At 54.7% G+C, this 17,283-nt stretch overlaps 2 protein-coding genes across 2 annotated transcripts in view; both read right to left on the minus strand.

Annotated features, from left to right (window-relative positions):
• Nucleotides 1-328: 328 nt before the first annotated feature.
• On the minus strand, nucleotides 329-7,924 carry SRMS (src-related kinase lacking C-terminal regulatory tyrosine and N-terminal myristylation sites). Its single transcript, XM_009637524.2, has 8 exons — nucleotides 7,566-7,924; nucleotides 5,102-5,223; nucleotides 4,076-4,242; nucleotides 3,003-3,141; nucleotides 2,370-2,528; nucleotides 1,204-1,385; nucleotides 885-1,041; nucleotides 329-522 (listed from the first exon to the last, which is right to left on the minus strand). Exons 1-8 carry the CDS (start codon nucleotides 7,919-7,921, stop codon nucleotides 329-331), a joined length of 1,476 nt encoding a protein of 491 aa, XP_009635819.1. The 5' UTR covers nucleotides 7,922-7,924.
• Nucleotides 7,925-11,613: 3,689 nt separating this feature from the next.
• The window catches only part of LOC104125123 (peroxidasin homolog), a 48,882-nt gene continuing 43,212 nt past the window's right edge, over nucleotides 11,614-17,283 (minus strand). The window contains exons 18-24 of the mRNA XM_009637530.2: nucleotides 16,199-17,283; nucleotides 15,596-15,730; nucleotides 14,755-14,963; nucleotides 13,909-14,023; nucleotides 13,470-13,563; nucleotides 13,016-13,133; nucleotides 11,614-11,649 (exon numbers count right to left, since the gene is read on the minus strand). Coding sequence (XP_009635825.1) covers nucleotides 13,038-13,133; nucleotides 13,470-13,563; nucleotides 13,909-14,023; nucleotides 14,755-14,963; nucleotides 15,596-15,730; nucleotides 16,199-17,283 — 1,734 coding nt within the window. The 3' untranslated portion in view covers nucleotides 11,614-11,649; nucleotides 13,016-13,037. The remainder of the gene's footprint in view (nucleotides 11,650-13,015; nucleotides 13,134-13,469; nucleotides 13,564-13,908; nucleotides 14,024-14,754; nucleotides 14,964-15,595; nucleotides 15,731-16,198) is intronic.

Here is a 17,283-nt window from a genome sequence, read left to right on the forward strand (position 1 = left end):
CTGCAAACCTTCACGTTGGCGTGGGGAGCGGCAGGGACCTCCCACCCTACTGGCTGAACGAAGACGTGAACTCTGGGTGATGCCTTCACTACCATGGGGCTTTTCCAGACTGCTGCACAGCCAAGCACTGGCAAGGACTTCTCCATAACTCATTGCCTTTTCCCTTGGCCACCTCCCTGCATCCTGACCGAGAGGGACCATGGGCTGGTTTTTGGGGAGGAAGTGCTTTCCTTGGAGCCCTGCTAGAGGGCAAACCAGAAGGAAGGAGCTTCTTGGCAAGAGCTGGCCTGGAGGGGCTTGTGTAGGAAGGGTGGTGGGAAGGGGTCCCTCAGGAGAGGGAGCTGAGCAGCCGTCTGTAGATGAAGCCCAGCTTCTCCCGCAGGGCCAGGAAGGTAGGACGCTCCTCCGTGTTGCCGCTCCAGCACTCCAGCATGATGCTGTAGATCTCAGGAGGGCAGGAGCTGGGCCGAGGAAGGCGGTAGCCCCTGGTGATTTGCCGTACTGTTTCTTGGTTTGTCATTCCTGCAAGGAAGGAGAAGATGCCCCTGAATCTAATGTCCCCAAAGTACTCCTGCAGTGGGCCAAGATGTCAACGGGTGCTGCTGTGAAATGGTGTTTCTCTGCCACGAGGCTGGTAGAGGAGAGGCTGTGGGAGACCATCCAGCCCACACCACCCTCCCACCCCCAGCTCCTGCACCCACTCGGCAAGCACTGAAAAGCCCTCTAAGCAATCCCCAGAGTGGACAATAACTTGCTCATGCTCTAGGAGCTGCTTCCACATCCCTCATGGAAGGGACAACATAACAATTCATGACATGTTGGCTTTTGGGGACCATGGGGCAAGTTGTGGGCACAGTGGCGCTGGATGAGGCTGGCATCCCTACCTTCGTAAGGGATCTGTCCGTACGTGAAGACTTCGTAGAGCAGAATCCCGTAGGACCAGACATCGGACTTGAGGGAGTAGGTGCGGTAGTTGGCTGCCTCCGGGGCTGTCCACTTCACGGGGATTTTGGTGCTGCTGCTGGTAGAATAGATGTCATCCTGAAAAGCAATGGCAGATGGGTCATGAGGGATGGTACGATGAACACAGCCGCTGCTTTGGGGGCTTTGCTGGGACTGTGGGCTGGGAAAGGGGGTGGGGGAGCATGGGGCAGCTTGGTGACCTGGGGCGATGGGAGGGACCACAGCATCCCACTGACCAACCTTGAGGAGCCGGGCAAGTCCAAAATCAGCAATTTTGCAGGTGAGTTCCTCTCCCACCAGGATGTTTCTGGCCGCCAGGTCCCGGTGGACAATGTGCTTCTCCTCTAGGTACCTCATCCCGTCCGCCACTTGGCAGGCGATGTTGAGCAGGTGGGAGGTGTCCAGGGACTTCCCCTCAGGACCTGTTAACCCAGACCATCCAAGCATTGGGTGCAATCTAGCAACATCTCTTTTGGGTGTTCTGGTTTGGAAGGAGACCCTGTGCTGGCGATGTGGGACCAGTGGAACACGTAAAACCTCAAATTGGAGGTCCTGCCTAACTGTCCTGGTTGTGCCACGTGGGAAGTTCAGCACAGCTGTGTGCTCCTCAGGAATGGGACTGGGGTGAGCTCTGAAGAGCACCCTGCACTGCAATGAGGACACAGATGTCTGTGGCTCGTTCAAAGCTAAAGGTGACCTTCTACCATGCAAATCTCCAGCCCAGCCTTTCAACCTGTCCTACCTGCAAGCTCCAGCTCCTCAGGCACCAAATGCCACTGGAGCCCCAACCAAGAATGAGGTCAGTGCGGGGGAGGAGGGGGGTGTACCCAGTAGAAAAACAGGTCTTGGTGGGAGCTGTTTGTCTTGTTTCCTTTCAAGACTGATTACTGGGTCAGGAAAAGAAAGGCCAAGAAAAAGAAACTGATGGCCAGGTGATGAGTGGACCATAGCCTGTTAGGCTCTGCGAGTGAACAAAACCGTGCTGCTGGGCCGGGGAAGAGGTTTGGCCATATCATTCTTAACAAAGGTAGAGTTGCCCAAACACAGCAGAGGGGTTTCTGTCCACTGATGGGAGCTGGTGGCCCATAGGTGGGTGAAGAAGGAGAGATGAAGGTCTCTCCCAGCACAGTTGGGCTCCCAGGGAGCAATAGGGACCCAACCCACATGGACACCAAAAGGATCACACCAGACCACGTCTTTGGGTCTTGGGATCACCCAAGACCACCTCCAGCAAGTGTCCTTGGATTGTTCTGCATTACCACTGATCTAAGCGGGGTGGAAACCAGGCTCACTCTCTCTTAGGGTCCTCACTGGGGTTTGTAGGGCCAATCCAGGGCATGAAAAGCACCTGCAGAGCAGCACTGCCCCAGGAGCCCACTCCCCATGATGGTGGCATCAGTACTCACTGTTGAGGTAGCTGTGGAGGTTGCCCTTCCGCATGAGCTCAGTGATGATGTAGACGGGCTCATCCAGCGAGCAGACGGCGTGCAGCTGGATCAGCTTCTCATGCCTCAGGCGCTTCAGGTTCTGAATCTCCTTGGTGAAGTCTTCGGCCTTCATGTCAGCTGGGGGAGAAAGCCAACGCGGCCGTTGTGAGCTGCTTTCTCACGTGGGTGTTGGGAGCTCAGCACCTCCAACCAGGATAAGGACCTTTTTCCTCCTCGCAGCCCACCCCTGCTCTCAAAGTTCGTGTCTGCATACCCTGTGTCTCAGATCCAAATGCCCAAGAGATGTTTTCCATGGGGCTTTGGATCCCATTTGCAGGATCATACTCCCATCCAGACTTGACTTATCACAAACCCGTTGGACTTGACATGGCTTATCACAAACCCACTGGACGAAGCCATTTTATAAAGGTGAAGCCCAAGCTTAGGTGGGTACAAAGAAGTAGCCCAGTGGCTACTTGCTGGGTCCTACCACAGTTTGCTTGATAAGACAGACACAGTGACCAAGAGGACTAGGAAACAAAAAGGGGTGAACGATGTGGCAGTGAACGAGAGACCCAGTAGGCCACCGATAACGTCTGCTCCTCCACCTACCTTTGATGATCTTGATGGCCACCGGCACTGTGTTCCTCCACAGTCCTTCCCACACCTCTCCGAAGTAGCCCTCGCCCAGCTTCCTCCGCAGGGTGAACTCCCAGCGCGGGCGCTCCCAGCCGTCCCTCTCGGGGGGGGTCTGTGGAATGGGCATTGGATGCTTGGACCAGCCAGATGGGCAGGAGCTTCTGGCAGAGCCTGCACAGCCCTTGGTGCTCCCCAAGGGCCCGTGGCCACAGAGGAGCGAGCGGGACATGGTGCTCCACCACCTGCATCTCACTGGCGTTGCAGCCTCTGCTAAATGGTCATTGGGACGACAAAGGCTGCGGGGCATCTCCTGCAGTACCTCTGCTGGCAGCCAACGTGTGCAAGGGGGGAGAATTTTGGAGACTGCATGAAATATCAGGAATTCAGGCCATGATTAGCTCCTCATCAGACCTCAAAGGTGGCTTTTCTCCATTTCCAGCAGTAAACACAAATGAGTAAATGAATATTATTGCATATTATGGCCGACTTAGACTTCAGCTCATTAAGCATTTCTTTTATCTTACAACTTTCAATTTCACTCTCGAATTATTCACATGTCTAATTGTTATTTCTAAGTCATAATCAGTGGAAGGAATTCTAATCAGGAAATGAGTCGGCAATTTGGGATTAATACTCTAATTGGATTTATGAGTGCCACACTAATTGGCATGAAACCTGTATAAAAGCAATGTGGTCCTATTATACTCAGGAAAAAAAAATGGAAGCGCAGGTATTTCCAGACTCAGTATCGAAGGGATTCCTAACAACGTGGTTTCTAGTCCTCGACACGGAGAAGACATTGCAGAAAAGCCCGTGCATTTCGGCTGGCCAAAAACACAAATAGATGCCATGCCCCAGCCTCAACACGGCCAATCAAAGGTGATGCTGGAAGCTATCCTAACAGCAAATTTTAGATTTAGCTTAACAAAGCCCAAATCCCAAATGGATAGATGAATTATTTCTATTTTTCCCTCCTTTCTCTTCCCTTTTTTTTTTTCCCACCCTGGGCATCTCTGGGACCTTGGCCGCGCCGTTGGCGTACGCACCGCGGGGCTGCAGGGCTGCAGCAAGGGGCTCTGGATGACCTTCCAGTGCTGGGTGTAGAAGGCGAGGAGCTCCTCCATGTCGGGGAAGGGGTGCCCCTTCTGGATGTAGAGGCTGCCCCCGGGGCTCTTGCAGATTCGGAAGTGGCTGACCTTCGTGTGGTTGCGCACTGCGGGGAAGCCCAGGAGGGGCAAAACTCAGCTCGTGCAATCGCCGGCTCCTTCCCACCTCCCTGCTGACTCTCACCCTCTCCCCTTTCCTGGCACCCAGTCTATTAATTCACCTTAAACCAGCCCAACTCACCCCTGGGGGTGTCACATCCCGCTTCCCGTCACCCCCTTTGCTCCCACCTCCTGGCTCGGAGGACTCCCAGCCGCAGGTGAGGGGGCTGGTTTGGACTGGAGAGGCGATGCTTTATTAGGAGGGAGAACTCCCCCGGCAAACGAACTGCTCGGAGCGCGACAGAGCTGGTGGCTGCTCCCGGCTGGCCCTCGGGCGGGCACACCGCAGCCGGGGATGGGGAGCGATGGGTGGGATGCGGGGTTCGCTGGGATTTTCTCCAGATTGTTTTTGTGGGGATTGGACCAGATTTTAACGGCACTGCCTGGTGCGAAACTCCCCGGATTCAGATTTCTGTACGTGGGAGCAGCCCAGGCCCGGGCAGCCTGGCAGGGCGGCGAATTTTTAGACACCCCTCAGATGGCAAAAGCCGCTGGAATGAAATCCTGGGAGTTAGTGCTACGAAACCATCATTAAGCCGCCGTGAGTTGTTTATGGCTTTCATAGCCTGGACGGGAGCAACGCACTTTCCCTTCGCCACAGCAATTCGGCAATCCACCCCTGCATCCATTAGCGTTCCCCATTCGTTTGGAAAGCCGGGAGTTCACTTTAACGAGATGCTGTAAAGCACTTTAAACATATTTCTGTGTTTTTCACCCTGTGCTGACCAAGCCGGGAGCTGCCCCTAGAGGAACAGCCTGGTTCCTTTCCCTGTGCTCATTTACTCTGGATAATTGCCACAAAATTACCGGAGAGAGAATATTCGCCCTTGCTGCTCTCGCTGTCCCGGACGAGGAAGGAGCCGTGCTGGTTGGGAGGCGAGAGGAGGAGCTGCTCGGCTTCGTTTCGGCTGATCTTGCTGAAGTACCAGCTGGGGGGGGGGCAGAGCAGAGGGGTTACTGCGGTGCAAGGAGAAGGGGCATGGAATGGGGGGGGGGCTGCATCCACCCCAGGGGCTCCTGCACCTTCTGAGCCGGGGAGGGGGAGCTCGGCCCCAAGCGAGCAGCACGGCGGCCAGCCCACGGCTCAGCACCCATGGTTCAACGCCCACGGCTCAGCGCCCACGCACACGGCTGCCACGCTCACCATGGCCAGCTTGCAGCGAGGCTGCTTCATTGGCTTGGGTTTGCAGGCACTCATTGCATTTTATTGCAACTTGCTGGCTGCAAACCATTTCCTCCAGCAGCATCACTGCTGTAACAACCTGGCCGCGTCTCAGCTCTGTCCCAAAATCAGGCTTACACCCGTGGCTCAGTGCAGCAGGGAGCTGAGCAGCTTGCGGTAAATAAAGCACCAGCCTGGTGCTGCAAAGATGCTCTGGTGGGGTTGCACCCACGTGTCCTGCCACGGGCACAGGATCGCTTTGAATTTCTTGACCTGCAGCTCGCAGCCACAACCAGCTCTCAGAGCCCGTGAGCAAATCGCATCGATGAAAACATCTCTGGGAATTGCTCTTTGCTGCTCCAGGCATGGCAGCGCTGGTTGGGGACCTCAGCAGCACCGAGCCAGGAGGGGGGGAACCAGCCAAACCCCTCTTCTATGCCTGATCAGCACTGAGATTTGTCACCCACCCTCCCGCAAGCAAAGGCAGGTTGGCTGGCTGGGTCCCGACTCAGCGGGACACATGGGAGCGTGGGGAAGAAGCTGCTCCATCCACCCTAATACAGCCGGGATGTGAGAAGCCGAAGGTTTCGTCATTAACTGGGATCGCCAGCGTCTGAGAAGCCGTGCAGGCAATTATACGTGATGGGGTTACACAGCTAAGCAAATCACCACCCAGCTCCGACCTGCGGCTCCGCGGAGTCTGCGCGCTCGCGGCTCGCTCCGGCTGCAAAGCCCTCGTCTGTACAACATCCCATGGCAATCCCAAGTATTGAAGCTAGTGCACATAAAACAGGCACTCCCATTTCAGTTAAACCCATCTTCACCAAAAGGGCTGTCAGGCTCTGGAATGGGCTGCCCAGGGATGTGGTAGAGTCCTCATCCCTGGAGGTATTTAAAAGAAGGGTAGATGAGGTGCTTAGGGACATGGTTTAGTGGTGGGATGGCAGGGTTAGGTTAAAGGTTGGACTCAATGTTCTTAAAGGTCTTTTCCAACCAAAGTGATTCTATGATTCAATGATTCTGTGCACACACACACACACGCACACACGCACACTCAGCCATGGTCTGCCCAACATTTCGTGTGATGGGACTAAAGCAGAGAGCCAACCCGGCGCTCTTCACCAGTGTGGTCCCAGCGCAGTCCAAACGGGACTGGATTTGCCTTTCCCCAAAGCATGTGTAGGGGGAGGGAAGGTCCCTCCCCTCCAGCGTGCTGCAATCACTGCCCCTGCACTTCAGGGCCCTTTCCTGGGCTCCCCCGGCTCCTTTCCTTTACCCCAGCTCCCGGGCAGCGCGGGGCGAGCGCAGGGGCAGCCTGCAGGGCGATTGCCCCCACCCCATCCCTGCGCTCGCCGTGACTCAGGGCATGGCGCAGAGGGAGCAGCAGTTTCTCGGGGCGCTTTGCCTGGCGTGTCAGGACCGGGCTGCCTTATGCAACGATGAGCCTGGGCTTTCCCCAGCTGAGCCAGGGCTGAGACATCAACCCGAGCTCCTCATCGGGTGGGAGAGGCGCCGGCAGGGAGGGAGCCCTCGGCGCCGGATGAGAAGGAACCGGACAGCAGCAGCAGCAGCACGGCTTGGCCCTACGGGGCTCTGGGCTTCCTGGAAGGTCCCAACCCAAACTGCTTCTCCCAGGGCTCTTTGGAGCTGGCAGGGCTCAGGCAGAAGCTTCCCCAGCTCCCTCCCTGCTGCCTCCGCTTTAATGCAGGGCAAGAGGGCGAGGAGCCAGAACAAGCAAGAGCCCGTTTATTCGGCGCCGTAGCTGCACCCGTGCACACCGTAGCACCACATCCCAGCCTGGAACCACCTCATCCTGCATGAGGGTGATGCACCTGGGAAGGGGGACCAGCATCCCTGCCCCCCGGCGCATCCCCCAGCCCTGATGTGCTGAATACACCTCCACCCCGCTGCTGTGAGCCGCAGGAGCGACACGGTGGGGATGCTCAGGGGAGGGAAGGTCCCCTCTCAGGCCCACCACCGCGGATGACAAAAGCAGGGGACGAGGAACTCGTGCTCCCCGCCAGAGCAGAGGGCGAGCGCTGCCTTTCCCCGGGCAGGGACATGTTACCCCGCTCCAGCCTCCATCCCCCCGCAGCTTGGGATACTTACGGCCGGTGAGCGGAGGTGCCCTGGCTGAGGTTGGCCACGTACGCGGCAGGAACGTAGCCCATGGCCGGCTCCCCCAGCAGCCGCCGGGCTAAGACATACTCCCCTTCTTCCCTGAGGACACGCAGTTTGTCCCCTGCGCTTACGCTCAGTTCCTCCGCGCTCCGGGCTGTGAAAGCGTATAAAGCGATAAAGAGAGAGGACTTGGGGATGAAGGAAACGGAGCTCGGCTCAGAGTGCAGCGAAATGGAATCGGAACCAAGATACCCCAGCGAGCAGCTCTCCGGCACGGAGCGGGGACGAAGCTTGTTCCAGAAGGATGTCAGGAAGGTCAAACGCTTCCGGACGAACTGCTCCATCCCCAGCGGATGCGATGGGTGCGGTGGTCTATGCCACCGTGCTTCTGGAGGCCAGAGGAAGGGGCGATCCCAGGCTCATGCCGCTGGCCGGGCAGCTCATGCCTCTGGCCCACGTCCCTCGCGCGCGTCTGGGCGCTCCACGGTCCTTCCCGGCGAACTTCCTATTTCTGAAAGGGAAACTGGTTGATCTGGTGGGACGAGTCTGCAGGCGGGACCAGTCTGCAGGCGGGAGTCCCACGCGCAGACCCGCGGGCACATCTGGGAGCCAGGCACAGCTGGAGCCGGGCTTGGCCCTTTCCAAAAAGGAGAACAGCTTTTTTTTTAATTATTTTTTTTTTTAATTATTATTTTTAAAAGTGTGCTCTTCTGCAGTGGTAAACACAGCTCACTGTTCTTCAAGCAGCTCTTGTGACAAGTGGCTGACTCCAGTTAATAATCTCACTTGTGTGGGAGGGTATATTTTCTTTTTTTTCATAGGAAAATAATTCCAGCCACGAACATGTGAGAGTTAAAACAGAATTAAGGAAATAACCTTAGGAGAGATCTGAAGTGATTTGGATATTTGCTGGGTGGATATTGTGGGGTTTATAACACAAGATCCTTTTTCCTTTCAGCTGCAATGACCTCCCAGGGTCACCCCACTAAAGCATTTGCCTCCTCCCACCAACTCCCCATTGCAGAGGATCTCCAGGGAATCCACTTCCCAGATCCATCAGGATCCAGTGCTTGCTCAGTCTCCAGTGGGGATGGGTCCCCCTCAGCCTCAGGAGGTCCTCATCTGGTGCAGGGTCTGGATCAGCCCCAGCACGCAACCCCCAGCTCCCGACGCCATCGGCACATCCACACTCCTCCCAGTCCTGGTCCCACTGGGATGCAGACGCACTACAACCCCCCTGCCAAACCCTGGCAACCACAGACATCGGCCAAAGGACGGAGTTTTCCACCTCGCGTCTTGCACATGCACTTGAAGCCACCTGAAGATCGCTGCTCTGGTGAGAAATCCCAATTCCAGCCCCCTCCCAGCCCCTGCCTGGGTTCTGTCACTTAACTGTCCCGTCTAATTAGTGGGAGTTTTGTGCTTGGCAGCTCCGCTCCTGGCCTTGAGCCCATTATTTCGATCCTCCTCTACTTGTAATTAATTGGTCAGGGAAGCTCCTTTCGGGTGTGCAGCTGGGTTTTGAAAGCGGCTGCTTAAAAAGGAAAAGGAAACTTTATTGTAGGGGTCCAGGCTGCAGACGGCAACCCTATGGCGTAGGATGAACACACCGGACCCGTCCCGGGGTCAACAGCTCCTGCCTTGCCGTGTCCTGAGTCCAATCAACCTGCAAAAGCTGGATTGCAATCCCTGGGTTTGGGGGTCAGTTCTTTCCCCACTCTCTCCCAGGCAGAGAAGCCCAGGGCAGGTACCTGGCCCCCCACGAGCACCCAGCCCCCCACGAGCACCCAGCCCCCCACAAGCGTGCTCTGCACGCTGCTGCAGGGGTAAGAACTACAAAAAAAAATGGGAGTCTCTTAATAAAATATTCTGCTCCCTACCTACCAAAGTAGCACCTGAATACATGGGTAATTCCCCCGAGATCTTCCCCCGCCTGCCCAGCACGCGGCCTCGCAGGGACGCGCGACTTCTCTGTGTGTTTTCCCACTTCAGCAGGGGAAGGGAACCGAGGATGGAGTGCGGAAGGGTTTGCAGCACGCGGGGCAGGGACATCCCCTCTGCTGTCCTTCTGCAGCGCTCCTGACGAGTCTGCTCCTCATGTCAGGCTCCACCAGGAGCAAAACGGGCTGCTTGGTTATGCACTTCGAGATTATCTGATCAGATCAAGCACCGAACCTTTATGCCTTACTGTTTTGAATGAGGGCTTGGTAAACTTGTGGTTTGCAGAAGGAGACTGGAGACTGATTTCCCTTTATTGACCCTTGCCAGATTAGATTCTCTAGTGGTACAAGCGATAGGCAAGTGCAGCTGATTTCTAACACGCCAAGCTTCGGATCCTGATTTGCACCTAAATGAAAGAGTACTTCAAGATGACAAAACATCCCTGAGGACTAAATACTGCCTCGGAGCTGAGCTTCCCAGACATGCACAGCACACGCTCATCACTGCAAGCCCGTGTCTGCGCAGGATGCGCACGCACAGCTCCGTCCCACGCTAGGAAAGAGCTAATAAATCACAGCCTTTTTTCTAGTAAGTTTTTTTATTTTCCTATTAGGTTCCAGGAGCATCCCTGCTGCTTTGAATCCCTTTGGTGCTATTACACATCTAAAAAAACCACCCAAAACCCAACCAACAAACCAAAACCCAACCAAAAAACAGGGAGAAGAAAAGAACAAGCACGTTCACAAAAGTTTCTGGTCCTTGCACTGTGGGAAGGAAGATGGGAGGACACAGGAGGAGTGAGAAAGATAAGGAAGGCACAGATATCTAATGGATCAAGTATTTTCTCTTTAGTCCCTGTGACCAGCTTACCAGGGCGTATTAAAAACCAACCTGTCCACAGATTTGGGGCTGCGGTGGATACACAGGGACTTTAGTTCTAGCACCACTAAAAAGCACCTCCAAAGAGCAACAAAACCCGAAGACCTGTTCATTAGAGCTGGTTCCGTAGTCCTGGTTTAGCTGCAGAGCACCTGGGAGCTCTAAACACAAACAGCACTTCGCATGCAGCCGTGTGTCCAATACTGCACATCGTGTTCTCCCATACTAATTGACAGAAACCAGCAGCTCCCCTCCACTAATGAGAGAGCCCATTACATCTAATTATCTGAGGTTCTGTTCCAGGTCCTGTTACATTTACACTCCAAATACATCTTCCAGCAAAGAGCCTTTTGGGGGGGGAAAAAAAGGGAAGAGAAACATAGATCCAATTCATCCCCCAGAGAGGCAGAAAACTGGGGAACGCGGGTCATGCCGAGGAAAATGTTTCTGAGCACGGGGCACATAACGGTAGGTGGCTGGCAGGGTCACGTAACCGAGGATGCGCCACTCGTTACCCAATGACTGGCAAAGCACGGCGGCCGACCTCGGCATCGCGGGCGGCCGTGGTCTGCTGTGTCTGGCATCCCATCCTGAAGCACCCAAACAGCCGGGAGACGTCCCCAGGCCTCGGGTTCACCTCCTCGATGTTGGCAGGGACGGCAAGCCCAGCCCAAACAGCGCTTGCCAGGGCCCTGAGGTTCCTCTTGCTCTTTCTGTTGGCATGAGAACATGGCTGGGGGTTGTTTTGGGTTTCGTGTCTATTTATTTATTTATTTATTTCCAGATTTCTTCAGATGCTTCCTGGCACCACGGCACATTTGAGAAAGGTTTTGCCTCTTAATGAATTGTTTCGGTTGGGTGCCCATGGGACATTTCAGACAAAGGGTGGCAGATGCTGGCAGCGTTGCGTGGGAAGAGGAGAAGAGCAGAACAGTGGCACTAAAGCAGCTTCAATTAATTCCCATTTCCTGGGGACCAAGGGACAAAGTGGCATCTCGGCAGGTTGCCGGTCTGTCACCATCAAAGAGGGCAGAGCCCACCCCCAGAGGCAAATGGTCCAGGGGCTGAGGGGGTCACAGACAGCTCAGAGGGTTTAATACAGGCAGAAGAACAGTCGTCCTGGGACTGGGAGTGGTACAGGAGGTGTGAGAGGAGGCAGAGCACCGTGGGGGTCTCGTGGCTGCTGTTGCTGAGCCCTGTAGGAGTGGGTTGGACCGGCTGGTGGAGAGCAGGAGTGCAGGTCACGGGGCACCTGGAATGGCATGGGAAAGCAGAAAATCTCTGTGGGAGGCAGCTGGAGGCAGAGCGAGCTGTTTGTACAGCGGCCGGCAGGGCTGGGGCATGCGTGGTTGCAGCATGAAAATAGCAACAGCCCTTTAACCCCACAGAAATACTTTTTGGCGACCCTGTAAACCCTAGAGTGCTCTTCAAGGATCTGCAAACGATGGCAAAGAAAAGCCAACTCACGTGTCACACTGCAATCTATGGGAAATATCTAATGGGGATCGCTGTCCAACTGGAAAATCTATAAGGACCAACATGTCAAACCAGACTGGAAAATAGCGTGGTCAGTCTACAGGCTTCCCCTCCTGCTTTCTGCTGAGATTATCAGCCCAGACCAGGCTCTGCTTGCCCTCTCCTATCATCTGACTTCCAGAGGATGCTCCTTCTGGCGCAGACTGCCTGGCAGAACAACACTTCTGCATGACTCCTCTGCTCCTGTCCCGGGAGTAATCATTTGCAAGAAGTAAAAACCATTAAACACCTCCTCCAGACTGGCAGGTGCCAGCGAGTTGTTCATCCTCTCCTTCAAGGCTGCAGGGATCCCCACGGGAAGCGGGCTAAGTGAGCTTGGTCTGTGCTCTCCGTGCCCCTAAATACAGGGGACCGGAGGCTCTGAAGCTTTCTGCCAGCACCCTGCCTCAGCCGAGCAGCAGCAGGAGTCCCCGGGCTTGGCGGGTGCTGGCAGTGACTTCAAACAGGCACTTGAACATCCTCACTGCCTTGGCTTGAGCTGAGCAAACAGAGGACCGGTGCCTTCAGAAGAGAGGTGCGCCATGACTCAGGTGTCGAGGGGGAAACCTCCGCCAATATGTAAGCAAATGACGGATTGCCCCACCTGCCCAGGTGTCCTTGTTACCCTGAGGAGGAACCAGTCCTTCTGCTCCACCGCTGCGCTTTGTGACATCCCTCCCCGCAAAGGTCCTTTGGAGGCTGTGGGATTTGGGGTTGGGACATTAAGCGTTGCTAGAAGAAACCTACCCAGAATCCCAGGAGGATACGGCCTGAGACCTCACCCAGTCCACCTAGTCCATCCTATACTTATGTCTTTCCCCATCTTTGCCAAACCAGTTCTTAAAAGACCTCCAGGAATGGATACGCCACAACGTCCCCAGACAACCCATTCCAGTGAGTCACTAATCATTACTGGTAGAAAGGAGTGTCTAACCTGCTGCATTTAAGCCTATTACCTCTTGTCCCATTCATCACCGGACTACTCCATCCCTTTCCGCAACAGTCTCTTCTCTGTGTGAAGACTGCTCAGGTGTCCCACCACACGCTCGGCAGCACTGACCTGACCCCCCTCTTGGACCCCAGCCCAGAACAAACCCACCAACCTTACACGAACAGTCAACATGGTCATCTTTTCCTCCACTTGTCTCCAGTCTTCTTCCATGCACCATGCGTGCTGGTGTTCCTGTGGTGCCACCTCAGCTGGCTCCCTAGAGAATTCACCTGGCGGGAATGAGAGAACAGCAGCTCTAAGAGGAGTCTGCACCATTGCACAGATAATCTCTGACCTGTCCCAAATGGAAGAAGAAAGCCCCAGCTCAAGTTACCTTCACTGAGGCTCAAACTTGTGTTTTACCCTCCAGCTGTAGAGGTCTGAGCTCACTGAGCTTGGTTTCATCCCTTCTCTCCCTACTCTACCTCTTCCCTGCCTGCTGAGTCCCCTGTGATCGGATGGTTGCTCTTGGCTCTGGAGGACACAGAAGCTGCCCATAGCAACTAGCTAAATCCTGCTCCTGGGGTGCCTCCACATAAGACAAACATTGGGGCACAAAGTTTTACCTGTTTCCGTAGGGACGCGACTGTCTTCTCCAGTTCAGCCACAAGGGACTCGAGATGCTCTCTGGAGGAAGGGCTTGGAGAAGGTGCCTCGTTCCTGGGGTCAGGGATAAAAAGTGAAAGGGATTATGCAAACATCAGCTTCCTGGATGAGAGAATCATTCTGCCTTCTCCGTCAACCTCCAACTACCAAACAGAATGGCCCAACTCCCAGATTCCCTGCCAAGAGATGCCAACCACTCAGCCCAGATATTTAAATACCAGAGTCGTGCTCTGCCCTAAAGTGTTGGAGGACTTTGGCTGAGCTCAGCATCTACCTACTGGAATACCCCTGACCTCCAGACCTCTGCAGAATGCCAATTTCGAAGGCCTGAATGGACTGAGTTATTAAAACATTTTCTTAGGCTTCATAAAATGGAGGTGAAAAGTAGTGATACTACACCTGGGGAAGGCAGGCTTGTGCTTGGCAGGGTTTTCTTCTGGGTAGCTGAAGCCAGGAGACCTCTTGCTTCGGAACCGTTGAGAGAGAGCCCTGAATTGCCCACGTGTCTGGCAGTCTTGGGAAGGAAGGGAAAGTCTGCAGTGAGCAGTTGTGTTTAAAGCAGAACCATGTGGATTTAGGCAGCACAAGGCAGCGCTGCCCTCCGTCACCACCCGCCCTTGACACATCTCTTACGCCAGAGGGGAGGAGGCAGCAAAGGTGTGCAAGAGGACATGCATCATGCATGGGTTCCTGTGTCTCAGCTGGACATCTGTACCCAGAACATAGCCCAAAGGGACCATGGCACGGGATCTGTGGTTGAATGGCAGAGTTTTACAGAGTCCCAAATGAATCTGTAAAGTGACACGTGGTGGGGATCACCGTGCCTACGTCCTGTTTCAGTCTCTCCCCCAGGCATGAGCTATTGGCTGCTGCCAGAGAGAGAAGCCCTCAGTGAGGTAGACCTTCGGCCAGATTCGACGAAGCTAACAGGCTTCCTAGAGAGGTGGTCGATGCCCCGAGCCTCCCAGTGTGTAAGAGGCAGTTTTACAATGCCCTTAGTAATTTGCTTTAACTTTTGGTCAGCCCTGAACTGGTCAGGCAGTTGGACTGGGTGATCGTTGTAGGTCCCTTCCAACTGAAATATTCTATTCTATCCTATCCTCTCCTCCTCATCCCTTTGCTGACGGTCCTCATGGTGTAGCATGAAACCAACCCCTGGCATTTCACATAAGCTGCTGGCATGTGACAAATGCCACCCCGAGCCATCCCCACGTCAGTCGGTGCTAGAGCAGCCTCCTTCCTTACCCTCACAACAGTCCTGCCACAAGCGGAGGTCCACCGTGGGAATCTCTTCACAGCTGACCATGCCCTGTGGGTAGGATGCCACCCGGAAGACGTCGCTCTGGAGCTGCTGGATGTGGTCACTGTTGTCACAGATGACACGAGCCAGGGACGTCTGTCTGACCTGAGTCAGCTGCGCCGGCGTGAAGACTCCAGGATTCTCATACCAAAATCTGCAGCGGGTTATAATCACGGCATGACTCAGGAGTAGAAGAGGGTGCAAGTGAGGCTGGGAGAGGGAGAAGAGTTCCCTTACGCCTGTGTGGCAGCACCCACACCCCTCAAAAGGAGCTTTTATTCTGGTGCCAGGCAGCTGTGAACACCAACTGCCCTTTTCTGAACCCATGAACCCCCATGAGCTGCTGGCTGGAGCTGCATGGTGCCACCACCTTGCAGGGGAATCCCAAGACTCGGACAGCTCTGCTGGAGAAGGTTGGGACACAGGTGAACAATGCTCCTGCCCTAAGTGCACCACCAGGCAAAAAGACGTGTCTCGTTCACACAAGCAGCGAAGAGAAATTAGAAGGAGGCTCCCGCGGACATTTTCTAGCATTTTCAGGAGACATTGGGCACATCTTCAGTGACGCCCAGTGTCCTGCAGTAACATGAGAATCATTAAATCAGGAAAGGACACCTTGACAGTAACTGTGGCAAGTGCTTTTGCAAACGCACTGGACAGAAGAGACTCTTCCTCGTATCATACAATGAGAAATAATCAAAAATTACAGGTTCTGTTCCTCCCCATAGGGAGCAAATCCCCCCAAACAGAATACCAAAGACATTGGGTTGACTCCAGTGGTAATACCTATCTCCATCCCTCAGCCTTCGGAACTGCGTCGTTAACAGGCACATCAGCGTTGGTCCAACTCTGGTACCGGGGACAAGATCCTCCACCATCAGTGCTGGAAACAGGTCAATGTTTTTGGTAGTTCCATATAAACTGCAGGATAACAGATAGTAAAAAAAAAAAAAAAAAAAAAAAAGAGTTAAAAGACTATCAAAGAGTGGAGATAATATAAATCTGATCCCATCATAGGAATTTGTATGCAAGGAACTGGGCAATATTTAGAATGGTCTTATCTAAAAGACAATGGCATAAAGGCCTGCCTTGGGAAGAGGCAGACAGTGCAGATAGGAGGCAGTTTAGTCTTAATGGAAAACAGCTCCAAGGCTCAACCTGCTCCCAACCTATACCACAGCAGTGCCTGATGACAGTTGGCTGAGAACCTGACTGACCACTTGGAGACACCTCATTTGTCTTACCCCGTTCTTAAACCACAGCTATTACCCTATCTTAACATCTGTGGGTATCTGGGAAGGCTATTTGATGGGTGTCCTGGGAGGAGCAGAAATTTTTCACTGACTGATCTCCAGTGGTTTTGATGCTTCCAAGTCCAGGCTATAGTACCTCCTGAGCTTTTCCCTGATCTCCAAGTTCTTTATCTCATTTCTGAGGTCTTCAAACTCCTGTGCAGATGAGAGGTTGCAGAAGACCCTGAAGTCGTTGTAAGGTGGGATGCCATGGTCTCGCCCTCTCTGGATGTTGATAGCGGCCAAGTCCAGTGAGACAGAGTGTGCCATGGAGAAGAGTTTCTCCGTCAGCTCCATGTTGAGGAGTTCGGAGGGGACCCGCATTTTCCCAGGGACCCCAAACAGCCCGCGGAGGAGGGGGTCGATCCCACCCTCCTGCGTGATCCTGAAAGGGGAGAAGAAGGCCTTGTGCAGGGGGATGTGGCCTTGGCGGATGGGCTGGAAGGTTTCGTTCAGCCGGTACAGGATGGGGTTGATCAAGGTGTGCCCGAAGCGGAAGGCAGCAGTGGCAAAGGCGTTGAGAATCCCCGCATTGACGTTGGGGTTATAGCCTTTGTACTCGCCCAGCATCTTCATCCCAGCCTCCCCAAGGACCTTGGGGAGCCAGTGGGCATAGGTGATATGCTGCATCTGGGCACCCACAATCTTCCGTGCCTCATGGTACAGGAGGTCTCCATCCCAGTGGGGATTGAGGGCTGACAGCTCCCTGGCGACGCGGTTGTGCTCCCTGAACCAAAGCGTGTGCATGGCCGTGAGACCTAGCTGCTCGTTGGCACGGTGGTCTCCTGCCAGGAAGCACGGCACGGGGCTCTCGTTCTCATCTCTCATGCACTCAGTGGGTGGCCCTACAGCAAAGGGAAGGAGATGCTTCCCCGAGCTGGGCACAACTTGCCCTTGCTTCAGCAGCCCGTTTTGGCTGCTCAGATCCTGCAGCTCCTGTGATTCCTGCTCTGTGCTGCCGTAAACATTGGAGGCATCGATGTAAGATGTCAGGTGGTTGATCTGCTCCCTGGCGTAGACAGAGTTCATTAGCAGGGAGGTCATCCCGCTGCCGCACACAGGGCTCGAGCGGACGAAGAACATGCAGCGCCCGTTCCTCACGCGGGGGTCATTGGCAGGGACCATGATGGAGAAGCAAGGCGGGTCATTGCTGCACACCTCGCTGCAGGGGGCTCCGTCTGA

Source organism: Egretta garzetta, unplaced genomic scaffold (assembly GCF_000687185.1).
Source record: "Egretta garzetta isolate BGI_Z169 unplaced genomic scaffold, ASM68718v1 scaffold84, whole genome shotgun sequence".
NCBI lineage: Eukaryota > Metazoa > Chordata > Aves > Pelecaniformes > Ardeidae > Egretta > Egretta garzetta.